The sequence below is a fragment of the Peromyscus eremicus genome, chromosome 3, assembly GCF_949786415.1.
Source record: "Peromyscus eremicus chromosome 3, PerEre_H2_v1, whole genome shotgun sequence".
Classification (NCBI taxonomy): domain Eukaryota; kingdom Metazoa; phylum Chordata; class Mammalia; order Rodentia; family Cricetidae; genus Peromyscus; species Peromyscus eremicus.
Genome location: NC_081418.1, coordinates 138,372,966 through 138,390,220, shown reverse-complemented (window position 1 = coordinate 138,390,220; position 17,255 = coordinate 138,372,966). Strand labels below are relative to the sequence as shown.

Sequence of the window (17,255 nt, the reverse complement as noted above, 5' to 3'; positions counted from 1 at the left end):
CTCGTGAATGCAGGTGGACTGACCCTGGGTGGTCAGGGCTTGCCTTGAAGCTGGCTGTGAGGGTGGGAAGCCCAGAGAGGATACCGTCTAGAGGCAGGAGTAGTTAGTTCAGTAGTAGACAGAACACTTGCCTAGCGTATGTGGCCCGGCCGTGTATCCAGGGAAACAAAACAAAACATTAAAGCAAGATGAAGAAAGCATTTTATTTATTTATTTATTTTTAATTACACTCATGATATTCATTAATTACACTCGTGATATTAATTACATTTGTGGTATTCATTGATTACATTCTCAGTATTCATTCAATAATTATATTTATGATATTCATTAATTACATTAATTATATTGATTTATTACATTCATGATATTATGTCCTGATACTACTGTCCATTTGTGGGGCTTTTCCATCACACAAAACAGATTCTGTACTTAGGAAATCATTGCTCTATATTCCTTTCTTCTCCATCTTGAGATAACATCTAATCTTTCTGTCTCTATGAATTTGTATATTCTGTATATTTCATGTAATACAATTCTATAGTATTTGCCCTTTTTTTAAAATGTAAAAACATTTTATGTACAACTGCAGGAGAAATAATACACAGATAGCTTGAACATAAAAACAGGTTATAATTCGAAAGTCCGGGGTTATTTTAAACAGTGCAATATTTTGGTACAGCAATCACCTAAAGGAAGTCTGCTGCTGTGGAGAGGTGTGGTGCACAGGAGGCTGTGGAGAAGAGTGAGGGAAGGCGACATCAGTGACCAGCTGTATTTGAGGGAAATGTGTTTGCAGGAGTCATCAAATAATTACTCCGAGTCTGCACAGTGTCTTAGGACCTTGCAATTTTTTTTTGTAAGGATTAGTTGTTGTTTTTTTTCAGCCCTCCCCCCCCCCCCATCGAGGCCAAGCTGGGAATTAGAAATTTGCCACCATATTTTCATTCTGTCTTTCCCCTTCAGTAACATTGTTTTGAGACAGGATCTCTGTCCAGGTGGTAGTGGTGTAATTTTTTAATCCCATCACTCGGGAGGCAGAGATCGGTGGAGTGAGTTCGAGGCCAGCCTGGCCTACAGAGTGAGCTCCAGGACAGGCTCCAAAGCTACACAGAGAAACCCTGTCTTGGAAAAACAAAAAACAAAACAAACAAAAAAGACAGGATCTCGCATAGCTCGGGTTGGCTTCACACTCACTTTCTCACTATTTAGCTGAAGATGACCTTTAACTCTTGGCGCTTTCAAAGATTGAGATTATAGATATGTGCTACCACCTTTGCCTTTAGAGATGCCTTTGCTGACTTCTTTCCAATTCCTTTCTTGAAATCCGGCCCCCAGTCCTGAGACCGACGCTGGGATTTGTGTATACCAACTCTTAGGTGAGGGTGTGCATAGACCGGGTGTCCAGGCTTCGAGCTGCTCACCCACGTTCTCACACCCCTTGCAGCCAGCCATGTGCGGCCCACTCCCACGTACTTCCCAGGTTCTGCTCTGAGAAACAAGGAGCTCCAGAAAATCCCATTCTGTCCAGCCCTCCATGGCCCCCCTGACCTTGACTCGCCCACCCCAGCTTGGCTCTGGAGGCACATTAAAGCAAGCCACAAGTGCCTGCTCCCGGCTGGCCTGGGCCCCCCCAGCTGTGATCTGCCCACTTGCTCTCTCTTCATCTCCCTGGTCTGGGATTCCTGGCTGTGCTCCCTGGCTTTGATATTTGCCTCTGCACTCTCTGGTTTGGCAACTCACCACATTCCCCTTGTGGCTTTTGGGGCCTCTGGATTTTGTTGGTCAGCCTTCTGCTGCGTCTCCTCCTCTGCTTTCATGTACCTCCTTGGCCTTGCCTGAGGAACATCCCCCCTGGTTTGGACCCTACCGAATCCTATGGCTAAGCCAGGATTGGAAGTGGCCTCACCGTGGCCTGTAGCACCCTAGTTCTGCTCTTCGCCCTAGTTGCGCCTTGAGGGAAACACACATGCAAACCATCCCAGAGCCCTTTCTGATCGTGCCTAAGTGTCTGGCTCACTCCAGCTGATAAAGATGTGGCTGAGAGGGCTGGAGAGATGGCTCAGAGGTTAAGAGCACTGGCTGTTCTTCCAGAGGTCCTGAGTTCAATTCCCAGCAACCACATGGTGGCTCACAACCATCTGTAATGAGATCTGGTGCCCTCTTCTGGCTTGCAGGCATACATGCAGGCAGAACATTGTATAAATAATAAATAAAAATCTTTAAAAAAAAAAAAAAAAAAAGATGTGGCTGAGAAAAAAACTGGAGCCCCTGCCTGCCCTCAAAGAGCATTCAGTGGAAGTCACACAGTGGGGGAAACGGCAGGTCTAGCCTGTGGACTTCACTCACAAATGGCTGGCGCGGGATGGGCAGGTCTAGCCTGTGGACTTCACTCACAAATGGCTGCCGCGGTATCCATCCCAACTAGTTTTATGGGCTGTTCTCTATTAGATGACAAGGACACACACAATCAGCAGAAGTGAACCAGGAATGACAACAGTCCTAAGATCTCCTTAGATGAAGGCCCAACTGTTGTACCATGTGGGCAGTGGTGGGGAAGTGCTAACTGAGCAATTCCAGGCCTTGTTACCTGGTGGGAAAGAGCCTGCATGTACCCAGGTGGCCACTGGTGAAGGGCAGCCACCGAGGGGGCTTTTTGGTGAAGGATGGCTACTTCTGGGTGGGACTTGTGCCTGCATGACCTGGGACTCCTGGGAACTATCAGGTCTTGCTACCCTCCCCAGTCCTTAGAACTTCACACCTGTAGGTGACTCCTAAGCATGTTCAAGTTTGAGAAGTCACTGGGTTGGACTTTTTAACCAAGCAGAGAAAGGCTGTAGTGAATCTCCTCCCGTGCTTTCTTCTTGTAGACAGAGCAGGGGGTTGCAGTGGAGTACAAGGGCCTCCTGTCTTTGAACAGCATACCCATTGCTGTAAAATTACTTTTCTCTTTACAGAAAGAGACACCAGGGGCTGGAGAGATGGCTCAGTGGCCAGCAGCACTTGTTGCCCTTGCAGAGAATCTGCATTCAGTTCCCGACACCTACATGGTGGTTCACAACCATCCGTAACTCCAGCTTTAAGAGATCAAGACACGGCCGGGTGGTGGTGGCGAACATCTTTCATCCCAGCACTTGGGAGGCAGAGGCAGGCAGATCTCTCTGAGTTCAAGGCCAGCCTGGTCTACAGAGCAAGATCCAGGACAGGCACAAAACTACACAGAGAAATCGTGTCTCAAAAAACCAAAAAAACTCAAACCAAACCAAACAAAAATGAATGCAAAGAAAATTAAATTCCAAGGAGCCACTATTATTCCAAGATTATATTGACACATGATCTTTTTTGTTTGTTGGTTGGTTTGTTTGAAACAGAATCTTGCAATGTAGCCTAGCTGGACTAATTCTCCTGCCCACACTCCAGTGTGCATAGCACAACATGCTTTGCTATATGTATTCTTTTCAACTGTCCAAGTTTAAAAAAATAATGTATATTCTGCCTTCATGTGTGACTATACACCACATGCATACAGTATCCATAGAGGCCAGAAGGCATCAGCTACCCTGGAATTGGAGTTATAAATAGTTGTGAGCCACCATGCGGCTACTGGGAATCAAACCCCCTTATCTGGAAGAGCAGCCAGTGCTCTTCACCGCTGAGCCATCTCTCCACCTCCCAGTCCTTATTTTAAAAAAGTCTCACTCCATTGCCCATGCTGGTCTCATTCTCCTGAGTGCTAGAATTACGAACACCAGCCACCAGCCAGGCTCGGCTGTATTGCTCTGAACCTAAAATTATCAATGGAACTTTTAATGTCTGAAGAGAAGCTTTATACTTGGAAAACGAGACGTGAAGATCTTTGTCTATTGACTTATTTTGAACAACTAAAGGACTGGCCTGAGTTCAATGCCAGCCTGGTCTACAGAGAGAGTTGCAGGACATCCAGGGGGTACAGAGAGAAACCCTGTCTTGAAAAACTGGAAGAAAAAAAAAAAAGGAAAATGTTACAGTGGTCTCAAAGGACACAGAAAAACTGGAAAGATGTAAACACTCACTAATGATTAAAAAAAACACAAAAACAAAGGCCTCTCTAAGTAGGATTACAAGGGGAGTTTGTTGATCTAGTAAAACCTACAATGGGTGAAGAAATACCCAGAAGATCCATTTGAAAATCAGGAATAAAATATGAGGGATCTGCTTTCCATGAAGTTGAACATCCTTCTATAGGTGCTAGCAGAACAGCCAGCCAAGGAAACATAAGTCTAGGACTAGAAAGAGAGAAGCACTGTTCAGCAAGGCTTGAACCATGAAAATGCAAGAGAAATTACAGAAAAGGTTTTGTGGGGTCTAGGGTCATCCAGAGATTCACCAGTCTGACTCAAATTTTGGTTTTAGTAAATTAGAGGTTTTTTATTAAAAAGAGACTGGTCAGGACAAAACCAGAGAGAGTTCTCTAGGTAAGGAAGGCCTCAGCTATTGTTAGCCAAAGAATTATATAGGCAAAACCCAAGAAGTTTTAATTTTGGGGAGCCAAATTAACTCATATTCTGTCTGAGTTAGGGCAAGGTTACTTGATTATGTAACAGATGTCCAGCAGGTACCTCACCCATCCAAGCAAGCAGGCATTTCATACAAAAGAAGAATTTAGCAGTCAATCCATTTAATCTCATTACCCATTACCTTGTAGGAATAGCTGTGGTGATATTTTATTTTATTTGTGCTGAAATGTGATTTTTATTTGTATGTTAATAAATAAAATTTGTCTGGAGATCAGAGGTCACATAGCGAGCCATAAACAGAAGTCAGGCGGTGGTAGCATATGCCCTTCATCCTGATCACATGGCAGGCAGAGTCTCTGTGTGGTTAAGGACACAGCCAAGCATGGTAAGATGAGCCTTTAATCCCAGTACCAACCATAGAAACTGTATAGACACTGTCTGTATAGACAGGCAGTGACGAGGAAGTGATGTGGCTGGGCTTAGAACCAATGAGAAGGCAGAACAGGAAGGCAATAAAAGTGCAGGTTAGACAGGAAGAAGCTCTCTCTGGGGAAGCAATGGTGAGGTGGTAAGCTAAGGATAGTCGTGGCTATTCGCTATTTCTCTGATCTCTTCAGCTATTACCTCTCTATTTGGCTCTGTGTTTCTTATTTAATAAGACTGTTCAGAAATTCGTCTACAAATAGCTGAGGCACTGAAATATTTTGCAACAATCAGCAACTTTTTTAAGACTAGCCTAACTATTGCAAAATATTTGTTTATACTGTATGAAGATGTGTCATTGTGATTGATTTAATAAAGAATTTAACAGCCAATAGCTAAGCTAAGCAGGAGAGATAGGATTTCTGGGGAGAGAGAGAAAGAGGAATCTAGGCACTTGAGTTATGCCAGAGAGATGCCAATGGGACACAGAGGGAGTTGGACATACAGAATGAAAAAAGTAAAAAGCCACATGGTAAAATGTAGATTAATAGAAGCAGGTTAATTTAAGTTATAAGAGCTAGTGGGACAAGTTTAAGCTAAGGCTGAGCTTTCATAATTAATAAGTCTCCGTGTCATTATTTGGGAGCTGGCTGGTTATCCCAGGACTTGACCATTGTCCCAATTTTCTCAGGGTCCCCTAAAGATGCCATCACCCCAGACAACAGGAAGCAATCTAGAATACATGACACCCACATTCCCAAGAGGTGGGGTGGGTGGTTTTTGGCCGTTTGATGCATTATGGATGTTTATTACCATTTAGGGGGGTTGGTTGCAAGTTATTGTTGGTCACAGTCAGTGAAGAAGCTGAGCAAAGGAGATTAGATTCAGGGATCTCATTCTAACAAGAAAAAAGGGGATATAGAAATGACAGGATATAAAATAAAATAAAAAAGAAATGACAGGATAAAAGGGTAGATTATTGAATCTACTTTTAAACTAAAAAAGCAACTACTAGTCTTAAATATTTTACATTAGTATGGATTTTTGTATATTGATACAAATTTAAGGTTATTTTTGTTATACTGTATATATGTTTCTACTTTTGTTTAAGGTATTGTACCTATGCAGTTCATTTAACAATGTAATGTAAATTTCTAGTTCTTGAAAACTATTATTAAAAACTATTTAAGATAATTAAGAAATGCAGGTTTAGTAGTCTTCTATAACAATCAGACTTGTAGTCATGTTAGGTATGTTTTCAAGGTCAAACAGAGATATAATTTAGATAGATAAGTGGTCTTCAAACACTTCAGAGATCTACAGAATATGGCATTTAAGATGTTTTAATAACATAAGGCTTTTCATGACAGTGAGACATGTCTGCTCCTAGCAGCACCAATTTACTTCAAGAAAGGATGATGGGTATCAAAGAACCTCCATATGGAGTTTGCTTTCAGTGTGGCAAAACTAGCCATTAGGCAGGAAACTGCCCTTGCCTTGACTGCTGACAGTATGCTGTCCAAACTGGACGAGAAGGACACAAAAGAAAGGACTGCCAATCCTTGCCAAGACAAGGTAGGACAGTCCTTCAAAATTCCTGCTTCACAGAAAAGTGTGTCAGATATTATAGCCTGTAGGCTAAAGATGAATGTCCCAACATTGTAGAGGAACTTTGAGTGACTATCCAGGCAGCCAGCTGTCTGCCATTTCTATGGAAGTTGTTTGCTTTGCACTTCCTGTTTACTCAGGTAATATTATTTCCTTCTCCGATCTTTGGTGGGGTTGAAGACTAGATAATTATAGTTATAGTTTTCCTTGTTGCCAAATTCAGAAAGAAATTTACATAAGAGATGCAATTTATAAGGTTGAGAAACATAAAAGCTTAAGTTGTTTATCTAAAAAATGTTTTAAGGTCTAAGATATTTTTAGGATGCTAATGCAAATTACATCTGTAACTCCAGCTCCAACTTAATTCTTCCTACTGTTTTCTAGGGACGAGTTCAGGGCTTGTGTTATTGCCAGGACTGTCCCCAAGGTCATGATGTGTCTTTTTCTCAACAAATCCTATTGACAATGCTGAGATTTTTATTTACTCTCTTATGGCAACCTACTTATCCTTGGTGTGTTGGGACCTGTTGTGCAACAGTGTCCTCCAAGATTGAATGAAACATTCCACCCTGATGGGAAGCTCCTTAAGTGGGAAGACAAACAACTCAAAAGAGCTTAGAAAGTCCCTGAAACTGACATGGAGGAAGCCCACTCTCTTTAATGTAGTCCTAACCTGGGGAGTCCTGCCCAATGCCATCTACAGGCTGCATGTAACTACTGCAAGCTTAGAAACCGCTGTTCAACCCACACAAGAACACGTGTTCAAAATACATTGTTTTAATGATGGATTTAGTTTATGAATTGTTTCAGTGTTGGATTTAGTTTATGAATTGTTTCAATGTTGGATTTAGTTTATGAATTGTTTCAATGTTGGATTTAGTTTATGAATTGTTTCAATGTTGGATTTAGTTTATGAATTGTTTCAATGTTGGATTTAGTTTATGAATTGTTTTTGTTTTCTTCCCCCACCAATGACTGTTTATGTTTTCACTAACTCATTTGCAAACCTTGGCAGTTGTCATTTTTCAATATTCTGTAATTACCAATTCTATTCCTTGTGTGAACTGTTTATTCCTGGAAGGAATGCCCATTACAATGTCATTCCCTGCTGAAGATCAGGAGGGACATCAGCAAGAAGAGGCAGGAAGTATTGACTAGCATCTCTAATGCTGGAGTTGTATCTGTGAAATTGAAGCTGGAGGTGTTTTTTTCAAATATATTTTTTAAAGCTTGAAAATAGTACAAGAAAGGACAATGAATTGCACAAACCGATGCTTTTCTGACCCATCAAACTCTACCGGACTTGCATAGGATGCAAAACTGTTGAGAAAAGCATCATGGTTATTTAGAGACACATTCTTTCCCAGAATTAAGGAGACTTGCCTTAGTTTTTGGAAGTTGATTACAAGTAACTATAATGGTAAGCATCCATTTTTATCCCAGGTCTCATTGAATCCAAACCTTAGCTTTACTAGGGCTATATTGAATTATTTGAAAAGTTTTATTCAATTTAAAGTGATGTTTTTTTACTTAATTCATTAGGTTAATATTGCTGTATCCCATTCCCACTGTGGAAGTGGGGATTTAGGGTTGATTTGCTATTTATACAATAATCCATTTTACATGTGATAAATTGTATTTAACTTTTCTGTTCATTGTCTTACAGTTGTGTTTATGCAATTTTTATTTAATAAAGTTTAAAGTTGTTCAGAACATATTTTGCAAGATCTTGTACCCCCTGGTTTGTTTTTTTTTTTTTTTTAATGGCGTAGTAATGAAATCTAACTGTGTGATGAAACCTGGAAAGCAGGTGCCCAGGGAATGACCTACCAGCTTAAGCCATCCATACACTGTGCACATGAGTGACTGTTGTTCTGTTCTGGGCCTCTGCAATGAAGTTAGGCTATTTCAGAGAGGATCTGCTCCCTTGTCTTGGGTTGTAGAGGGAGGATATATGTGGAGCTTAGTTGAGCAGAGTTCAGCTTGAGCCCTGTAGAGTTGAAGCGATGGGCAAACTTAATGTAACATACATAGGGGCATTCGTCATTGAAGCCGCTCTTTCTTATTGTAAATGGAAACTCAGGTCCACCGCTCACCACTCTACCAAAAACCAAGAGACTGATACTGGTGTCTTTATCATTTTGCCCAGATTCAGGGAGAGAAAATTTCTCAGTTCACTTTTGATCTATGCATCTACACATCTCTCCTTTTCTATACATCAAGCAGCTTGATGATGTACAGAAAAGACAACACAGAGTTGGGGAAATGGCTCAGTTGGCAAAGCACTTGCCATGTCAGTGTGAGGAGGATCTACACCAAGGGCTCACTTAGGATCAACCGTGATGAGTGGCTATGAGACATCCGAGCCCCGTCCTTTGTGGCAGAGTGGACTTCATCTTATCTCTTTCTTCCACCCACCTCCTTCTGCAAGTGTATATCTCTAATCAATTCCTCGAGGACAGAGGATCATGGAAATCCGTTAGAGGGTCCTCTGAACCTTGGTAACATCCAGTATCGGCAGTGTCTGTTTTCAAGTGCTTAATGTGTATGTTTTTCAAAAGAGCATTCCATGAGCTGGAGGGACGGCAGAAAAACTGAAGCTCAGTGGTAGATGGGAAGGCTTACCCACTTACCATGTGTAAGGCTGTGTGTTCAATCCTCAGCACCTCGAAAAAGAAGAAAAAGAAGAGTTTGAAAGGGTAACATATACATATTTGAAGGAAGTTTTTTCAGTGCCCAACAGGTAATTAATAAATACTACAAACTAAAATAATTAAGTCTAATACATGGAAAAACGCAACATACATGTCAATAAACAGACCATCTAATATATAAGTACTTAACAAAAAAAGAAAGGAAGGCGACAAATAAAAAGAGGTCTGAATGCTGGGTGGCGGTGGTGCACACCTTTAGTCCCGGCACTCGAGAGGCAGAGGCTGGCGGACCTCTGTGAGTTCAAGATGGATAATCATGATAAAATATTTAGAAACCAGTCAGTTATTAAGAAAACATCAGTATAAATGTGTGTTTACACAAAACACAGCATACATTGCAGAGAGAGTTGAGCTAAATTTAAAACTAAATTAATGAGGAAATTAAAGAAGAGAAAGGTACATTTCATGATACTCAGATAAAGAAGAGCTTCTGAAGCACTAATATATATCAGAAATTACAAAAAAAAAAAGAGAGAGAGTGATGCATTTGGTGCTATTTAGGAATTTAAAATTGATGTATATCAAAAGACAAGCACTAAAGAGCAAACAATATCAAAATTTATAGCAATTGTGGTGGAAAAATATCTATTGTAAGTTAGTGAGGATAGAGTCCATATAAATCAATGAACCTCCTCTCCCCAAGAAAATGAACAAAAATACACAATTCACAAGTAATATGCAAATACTCAATAAGCATGGGAAAAATAGAAACACAAACAGAACAAAGCAATACTCTTCAATTTATACACAGGTAAAGCCTCTCAAACAATTACAAAAAATCTCTAGGTCTGTTTTCTTTTCTGTGTGTAAGTGTTTTGGCTGCATATATGTATATGTACCACATGTGTGATGACTACCTTCAGAAGTCAGAAGATGGTGTTGGATCCCTCGGAACTGGAATCATGGGTAACAGCCATCTGGTCCCCAGGTTCTGGGAACCAAAACTGTGACCTGTTGCAAGAGCCACAAGTGATCTTAACTGCTTAGCCAACTCTCTTCAGTCCACCCCCGCCCCAGTAAACAAGTTTTAGAGAATACTCTTGAAAATGTTCAGCTAAGGGCTGGAGATAGAGCTCAGTGGTAGCATGCTTGACTAGCATGCATAAAGCCCTGTGTTTGATCCTCAGCATACATAAACCAGGCAGGGTTGTATGTTCTTATAATTCTACCACTGGGGCTGTAGGGGCAGGAAGATCACAGAGTTCAAGATCATCCTCAGCTGCACTGTAAGTTTGAGGCCATCCTGGGATACATGTGTATGCTTTTCTCTGAGTTTTTATCATCAGCAACAATATTGCTGTGAGCCCACAAATACACCATCAGTGGTGCTGGGAGCTGGAAAACACGAAGGATATTTTACAGAAAGCATAAATGGCACAACTGTGTTCTGACATCATAAAATAATTTATGTTGAGGAGGTTATTTCTCATAGCCTGTGTGGCTAATGCCATTAACACTCTATTAGACATCTCATTTAATATCCTGGGTATACCCCATGCCAAATCGCAGAGAAAGAACATCTGGATTGGTGGACTGAAGGACACTTGTTCATAACACATCCTGTGAGCCAAAGAGCTGTCAGGGTATTCCAATAATCAAGAAACATCTGGAAACTTGCTGACGTCTCTAACTCCAGGATAAGTCCCAGAGAGGCCCCTCCATGAAACCAAAGACTGCAATGTTATTAATAGCAAGGTCTGTGCAAAACAGCACTGAGCTCTGGCCGCTAAAGAGACCCACAGATGGGTACCTTCGGTGGGTCACCAAGCTGTAGCTTCAAAATGCTTGTGGATTTGGCACTCCGTGGGGAATGTGTAGCAAATGGCCAACTTCCAAGCAGTTGAACTGCAGGTGGCTCTGTTCCTTCACACCACTTCTCTTCATGCTCACTTGGTGTGCCATGTGATGTCGCTTGCCTACAGTAAAGGTAACGGAGTCTTTGCAAGAGCAGAGAGGGGCTGCCAGTGTAGCTATGATGTTACAGTTACGACTTACATGGTCCAGGAGGTCTGGCAGGAGCTTCACAGTGAAACCCCTCTGCAATGGAATCAGTTCCTCATCCTTCCAAAGTAGCCTGTCATGGATTTCATAAGGCCAACTAGTGATGTGGGTGGGGCAGTGATCATTGCTGGGCCTGAAAACCCAGCAGGACGCTGGCCGCCATCAGAGGCTGAAGCTCTTGCTATGCAAGCACGAGGACTTGGGTTTGGATCCTTAGTATTTGTGGGAGAAGCCGGGTGTGGCAGCAATGCCTGTGACCCCAGGACCAGGAGGCAGGGATAGGAGGATCTTTGGGACTTGATGGTCAGCCAACCTAGCCAGTCAGTGAGCTCCAGGTTCAATGAGAGGCCTTGTCTCAAAAAATAAAGTGGAGTCCTTAATCCCAGCACTCAGAAGGCGGAAGTAGGCATATCTCTGAATGTCCCAGGCCCAAATGGTTTATATAGTGAGTTCCAGGCCAGCCAGGGCAACACTGAGAGGCCCTGCCCCCAGGCTCAGGAAAAAAAAAAAGCCAGGTGGGGTAGGGTAGGGGGAGCAGTGGCAATGGAGTCTTAGGAAAGTAGAGGAAGGTTAATGGTTCTGATGATGTAATGATGAGCCAGGAACTTACCAAGCATCATTAAGAGGCATATTATGTTTAAGCACTATAAAATATAAGGGCAAGTATGACATTGACCTCTGACCTTTCTTTACACATGCATGCATGAGTGTGTGCCCCTGCACACACATATACATATATACACATGCACAAAGACATGGACTCCAGTAATTTGTGCACTGTGAAGTATGCCAAAGCCAACACAAAATGGTATTTAGTATATGCTCTCCACTCCTGTCTGTGATCAAGACACAGCAGGGATCCTACGTTGTACAAATCAAATGCAAGTATGCCATTTAAAACATAAAGCAGGCTGGGTGGTGGTGGTGGTGGTGCACTCCTTTAATCCCAGCACTCGGGAGGCAGAGCCAGGTGAATCTTTGTGAGTTTGAGTCCAGCCTGGTCTACAGAGTGAGATCCAGGACAGGCTCCAAAGCTACACAGAGAAACCCTGTCTCAACCCCGCCCCCCCCCAAAAAAATTAAAAAATAAAATAAAACATAAAGCAAAGTAAGACGGAGACTGGAGAGATGGCTGAGATGGTTACAGAGGATAGAGGTTTAGTTCCTAGCACCCACATGGCAGCTCACTACTGTGTGGTTGATATATAGTACACCCCAATAAACTTATCTGGGGGGTCAGAGAACAGAACAGCCACTAGATTAGACATAGAGGCCAGACAGTGGCGGCACCCATGCCTTTAATCCTATCACTCAGGAGGCAGAGATCGTCTGGATCTCTGAGTTCAAGGCCACACTGGGAACAAAGCCAGGCGTGGTGGCACACACCTTTAATCCCAGCACTTCTGATCTCTTGTCTTTGCTTAGGAAGGACACACGCCTTTAATCCCAGGAAGTAATATGGCAGGACACAGAAAGGTATATAAAGTATGAGGAAACAGAAACTTGCTCTCCTGAGGCTGAGGAACAGGAACTAGAGGCCTTTTAAGCAGTTCAGCTAAGACCCTTCCAGGTGAGGACTCAGAGGCTTTAAGTCTGAGGAACCAGAATCAGCTGAGAAGTTGGAGAGGTGAGGTTGGCTGTGGCTTGTTCTGCTTCTCTGATCTTTCACCATTCACCACAATATCTGGCTTTTTATTAATAAGACCGTTTAGCAATTCATGTCACACTACTGTCTTCAACCCTAGTTCGAGTGGAGCCAACGCCAGCCACCTCTGCAGGCAGTTGCAAGCACCTGTGTGTATGTAGTATACAAACATACTCAGGCCACACACGTGAAATAAAATTAAATAAATCTTCAGAAACAAAAAGCAAGATGAAAGCTCAAAAGGGGAACAATTATATGTCTTATAAAAGAGCTGGTTTTAAAGCAGGACGTGGTGGCCTCTGCCTCTAATCCCAGCACTCGGGAGACACAGACAGAAGAAGCAGATGTTCAAGGTCATCTTCTGCTACGCACTGAATTTGAGTCTATGTCAGGCTCTGTCTCAAAAACAAACAAACAAAACAAAACAGAGCTGGAGAGACAGTCTAGCAGTTAAGAGCACTGGCTGTTCTTCCAGAGGATCTGGGTTCTATTCCCAGCACCCACATGGCAACTCACAACTGTCTTAACTCCAGTCCCAGAGGATCTGATGCCTGCTTCTAGACTCCATGCGCATAAACACACACATAGGGAAAACACTCTTAAACATTAAAAACATAAATAAATAAATAAATAAATAAATAAATAAATCTTTAAAAAATAAAACAGGATAGAAAGATGGCTCAGCAGTACTCACTCTTAACTGCATTTTTTGTGCAGTTTTGCTGTATATAATTAAAATGTTCTACTGTAGATATGTATTACTTTGCAATGAGGAACAAATTTTACAAAAACAACTCTACAAATGACTATATATTATCTACCTTGTGCTTGGGGAAACAACGTGGCTAAAAAGAAAAGACACAAATATGTTTTAAAATAGGAAAGTAAATACAATCTTCTTGCATATACAGACCAATACTCTTTGCAGAGCTCCATTGAGGACACACCATCCACACTCCTTAGGTTCCTTGGAATAAGCTGAGGTCTGCAGCCGACATTGCTTACACAAACATGCCTTAAATGCTGTGTTTTCTATAGCTCACGCACTAGGAAACCGAAGGATCTTGTCAAAACCATTGTGCAACAGGTTTCCTTGAGATTTGTCCTCATTTAAAATCTGCCTGTTTGGAAAATTCTTCTCCCACTCAACATCAAAGTCATGACTGGGTTCAAAGTTCACATGCTCTGACACTCAAGCAGCAATAACCTGAAACCGACAGACGTGGAGGACAGGGAATGCTTTCTTAGGGCCCTACAAAGACAACAGCATCTGCGCACCCAGCTCAGCCTCGGTGAGAGCTTATGTTGCTGTTGGACGTTTGGAACAGCACTGCTGTAGGAGCTTTGGAACCAAAATGTCAAACTGACAGAAGGAGATGGATAGATAGGAGCTGGGAAAGACAAGGAACAGAACTGCAAGATGACCTGAGGCTGATGTAGTTAGCATATTACAGTTCGACCACTCAGCCCTGCAAGGCTGAACAGGATGACTGCTTATTTTTTTCTGCTTTATTCAAATTGCATGTGCATATCCTTTGCTTTGTACAATTTGCAATTCCTATCATGCACCTGACACCATGGCACATCAGCACCCCCGACCCCTATCAGTGTAGGAAAAGGAACTAAACTCTATTTTGGAAAATCTCAACCCATTCCTGGATTTTCCCACTTTCCCTTCACTTCAACTCACAAATAATCCCCCACCCCACCACCCCTGATCAAAGTTTCCCTGTAAGATGATCTACCCAAAATTTCAAGATGTAACTCATTTGAGAGACTTCAGCCTCTGGAGTGGGTACTTTTGTCCTGTAACAAACTTCTCCCCAGTTCCTTACTTTGTCTCATCTCTGGATTCTTTTTTTTTTTTTTTTTTTTTTTTTTTTGCATCAATCGACCTTTAATGTCCAAAATAGGCGTGGATGCAGAGCATAGATGTAGCAGGGTCTCAGCCCCTGCACCAGAAATGAGAGATGAACAAAAACTAGACACTTCCAACTGGCCAGAGTCTTGGAGGGCAGGGAGAAACACACATCTGGACATTCGTTAAGAAAAATAAAACCTAAAATCAAACATTCAATCTTGTACCCAATGAAAGGTTTGAACAGGGAACTCAGTCACTAGTTCCCACCCTCCCTGCCAGCACTAAAGAGAAAAAAAAAAAAAAAAGCTCAACACACACTAAGGGCTTAGGAGGAAGGGACATTCTCCTGCCTTCCCCCACCCTCAAGGATAGGCTGGGGGAAAAAAGAGCTAGATTTCCCCACCCCATACAGTGTCAACCCTACTCCATGTTCTGAATGTGATTCATTAGAACCAGCAGCTCAATTGGCAATGACAGTCCCCACCCACCCCATCAGGTCAACAACAGCCGAGGTTTCCCTTGCACTCTCTGGAAGGTCCTCCCACTCACAGCCCTTCTCCACCTCCTGACTCACGAGCTTGTTACTGTACTTCAGACCTGTTCCAAGGAGCCCCTCTCGGTCGGCCCTCACTTCTTCCATTCCCACTTCCCACAAGAGGCCGGGACCAGCCAAGAGTTGTCCCTGCCCCCAGATCCAACTCCAGGGCAGATGGCAGTATGGCCATCTTGTCCTGGGTGACCTTCTCAAAAACTTCCCCAGGAACAGCCAGCCACAGGGCAAAGCAGGGTGTCCATACTAGATGGCTGAGGGGAGGAGGATGGTGTGACACCAACCTGTCCTCACCCCAACAGGTAACATAGAAGCCCACTTGGAACTAACTGTGCCCCCTACGTCCCCGTACACCCTACAGAGTCCACCTATCCTGCCCCTCCCCTCTCTTCTACCCCAGACCCACCCCACACACGCACACAGACGAACACAAACACACAGGAAGAATCAAGGGGACGCTGATTTGGTTTGATTGTGAAGACCTAACTAAGGAACTACAGTCACCAGGAGTTCCCTTGCCAGCCAACAGGGCTGCTCTAAGAGAACTGAGGCATGAGAAGAACCGAGGGCTAAGCGGGGAGCGGAGGGCAGAAGGGAAAGGGGAAGAGTCAAGTTAATCCTACTCCCCACAGCCCTCCATGTCACGGTGGCCGGAAGAGTAAGGAAGGGAACCCACAAAGACACAGCCCTTACTTAGAAACCCTGACAGACAGACAGCAAGACGAGTCTGCTCCCCAATCCCACACCACAAACACATCTCAGGGCTCTTAAAGACTGCACCCACCCACCCTGCCCCAAGCAGAAATAAAGTCACAGTTCAGTGGAATATTCTCCCTGGTACTAGAGCAACCCCCCCCCCACCCAACTTCCTATCCCTCTCCTTGCCAATCCTACCACTGTCCTCACAGCCTCGGCCCCTCCTCCAGCAGCATCACCCCAGGAAGAGGCAGCTGCAGTGAGGTCTCCACCTCCAGAGACCTGGGTCTAGCCCTCAGCCTCCTAGTCTCTCTGGCTTTGCTGAGGGCCTTTGATTTTATACAGGGAGAGAAAGAGAAAAGGAGGGTGGGAGAGACTTCCTAGTGCAGTACAACCAAAAAAATATGTTTAAAGTCTTAAAAAAAAAATAAACATAAAGCAGCCTTCTTCCCCAGGCAACTAAACAGAAAGAAGTTTGGTTTTTGTTTACTGCGACACACACATGAAATCGAGTATACAGTCCATGCAGTAGCACAGCCCCAGTGCAAAACAGTCCCAGCAAGGCCGCCTGTGGGCCACCGCTGCCGCCGCCGCCGCCACTGACACCCTCTCCTCGGCCTCCTAGCCTGACTTGAAGAGGATGGCGACTTGACCCAAGTAAAAATAGATGAAGTGCTTCGTCTCGGGTGTGACATAACTGCCAAAATTCCGGCCCACGATGCAGTGCCAGGTGGGGTTATAGTTCTTGTCAAACTCCTTCTTGACATAGGCAGCAATGTCCTTCTCTATGTTGTATTTCTCCATGGCCTGTGTGGCGCAGTTAACGGCATCCTGTTGCATGTCCTCAGACATGTCTGCGTTCCTGATCACTGCCTTCCGGTCAGACATCGTGACACGTCAGGCAGGGCGAGTCCGCACAGGCCCCTGGGGAGCAGCGCTGGGCTGAAGCAGAGCGCGGGGCAGGAGGGGCGGTGTCCCCCGGGCTCGTCCTGCAGCAGCAGCCACTGCCGCCGCGGTGTCCGCCTGCTCCCCACAGCCCCGGAGCAGAGCGCTGCCGCCGTCCACCCTCCCGAGCTCCCCCGGCCGCCCGCGCTCCGCCTCGTGCCGCCCAGCAGCCCGCCGGTCCCCGCTGGTGCACTCTCGCCGTCCGCTCCGCTCCGCCGCTCTGGATTCTTTTTTTGATGGGGGCAAGGCATACCGGGAACAGGTTTCTGTCTGGTCTCTGTCTTTGAGGTCTTCCCAGCCTATGAAGTCTTCTCAG

At 43.9% G+C, this 17,255-nt stretch overlaps 1 protein-coding gene and 1 long non-coding RNA gene across 2 annotated transcripts; both read right to left on the bottom strand.

Moving 5' to 3' along the window:
* Positions 1–219: 219 nt before the first annotated feature.
* Positions 220–10,329, bottom strand: LOC131907437 (uncharacterized). Its single transcript, XR_009378402.1, has 4 exons — positions 10,099–10,329; positions 9,161–9,193; positions 8,358–8,517; positions 220–733 (listed from the first exon to the last, which is right to left on the bottom strand). It is a non-coding gene; the product is annotated as an uncharacterized LOC131907437 (long non-coding RNA).
* A 6,229-nt stretch (positions 10,330–16,558) lies between these two features.
* On the bottom strand, positions 16,559–16,937 carry LOC131906126 (dynein light chain 2, cytoplasmic-like). The gene has a single exon (XM_059256918.1). It carries the CDS (start codon positions 16,880–16,882, stop codon positions 16,616–16,618), a length of 267 nt encoding a protein of 88 aa, XP_059112901.1. The 5' UTR covers positions 16,883–16,937; the 3' UTR covers positions 16,559–16,615.
* Positions 16,938–17,255: the final 318 nt, after the last annotated feature.

What these genes read in the sequence shown, in the direction of transcription:
- LOC131906126 (XM_059256918.1), bottom strand. Translation starts at nt 16,882, where the DNA reads ATGTCTGACCGGAAGGCAGTGATCAGGAACGCAGACATGTCTGAGGAC.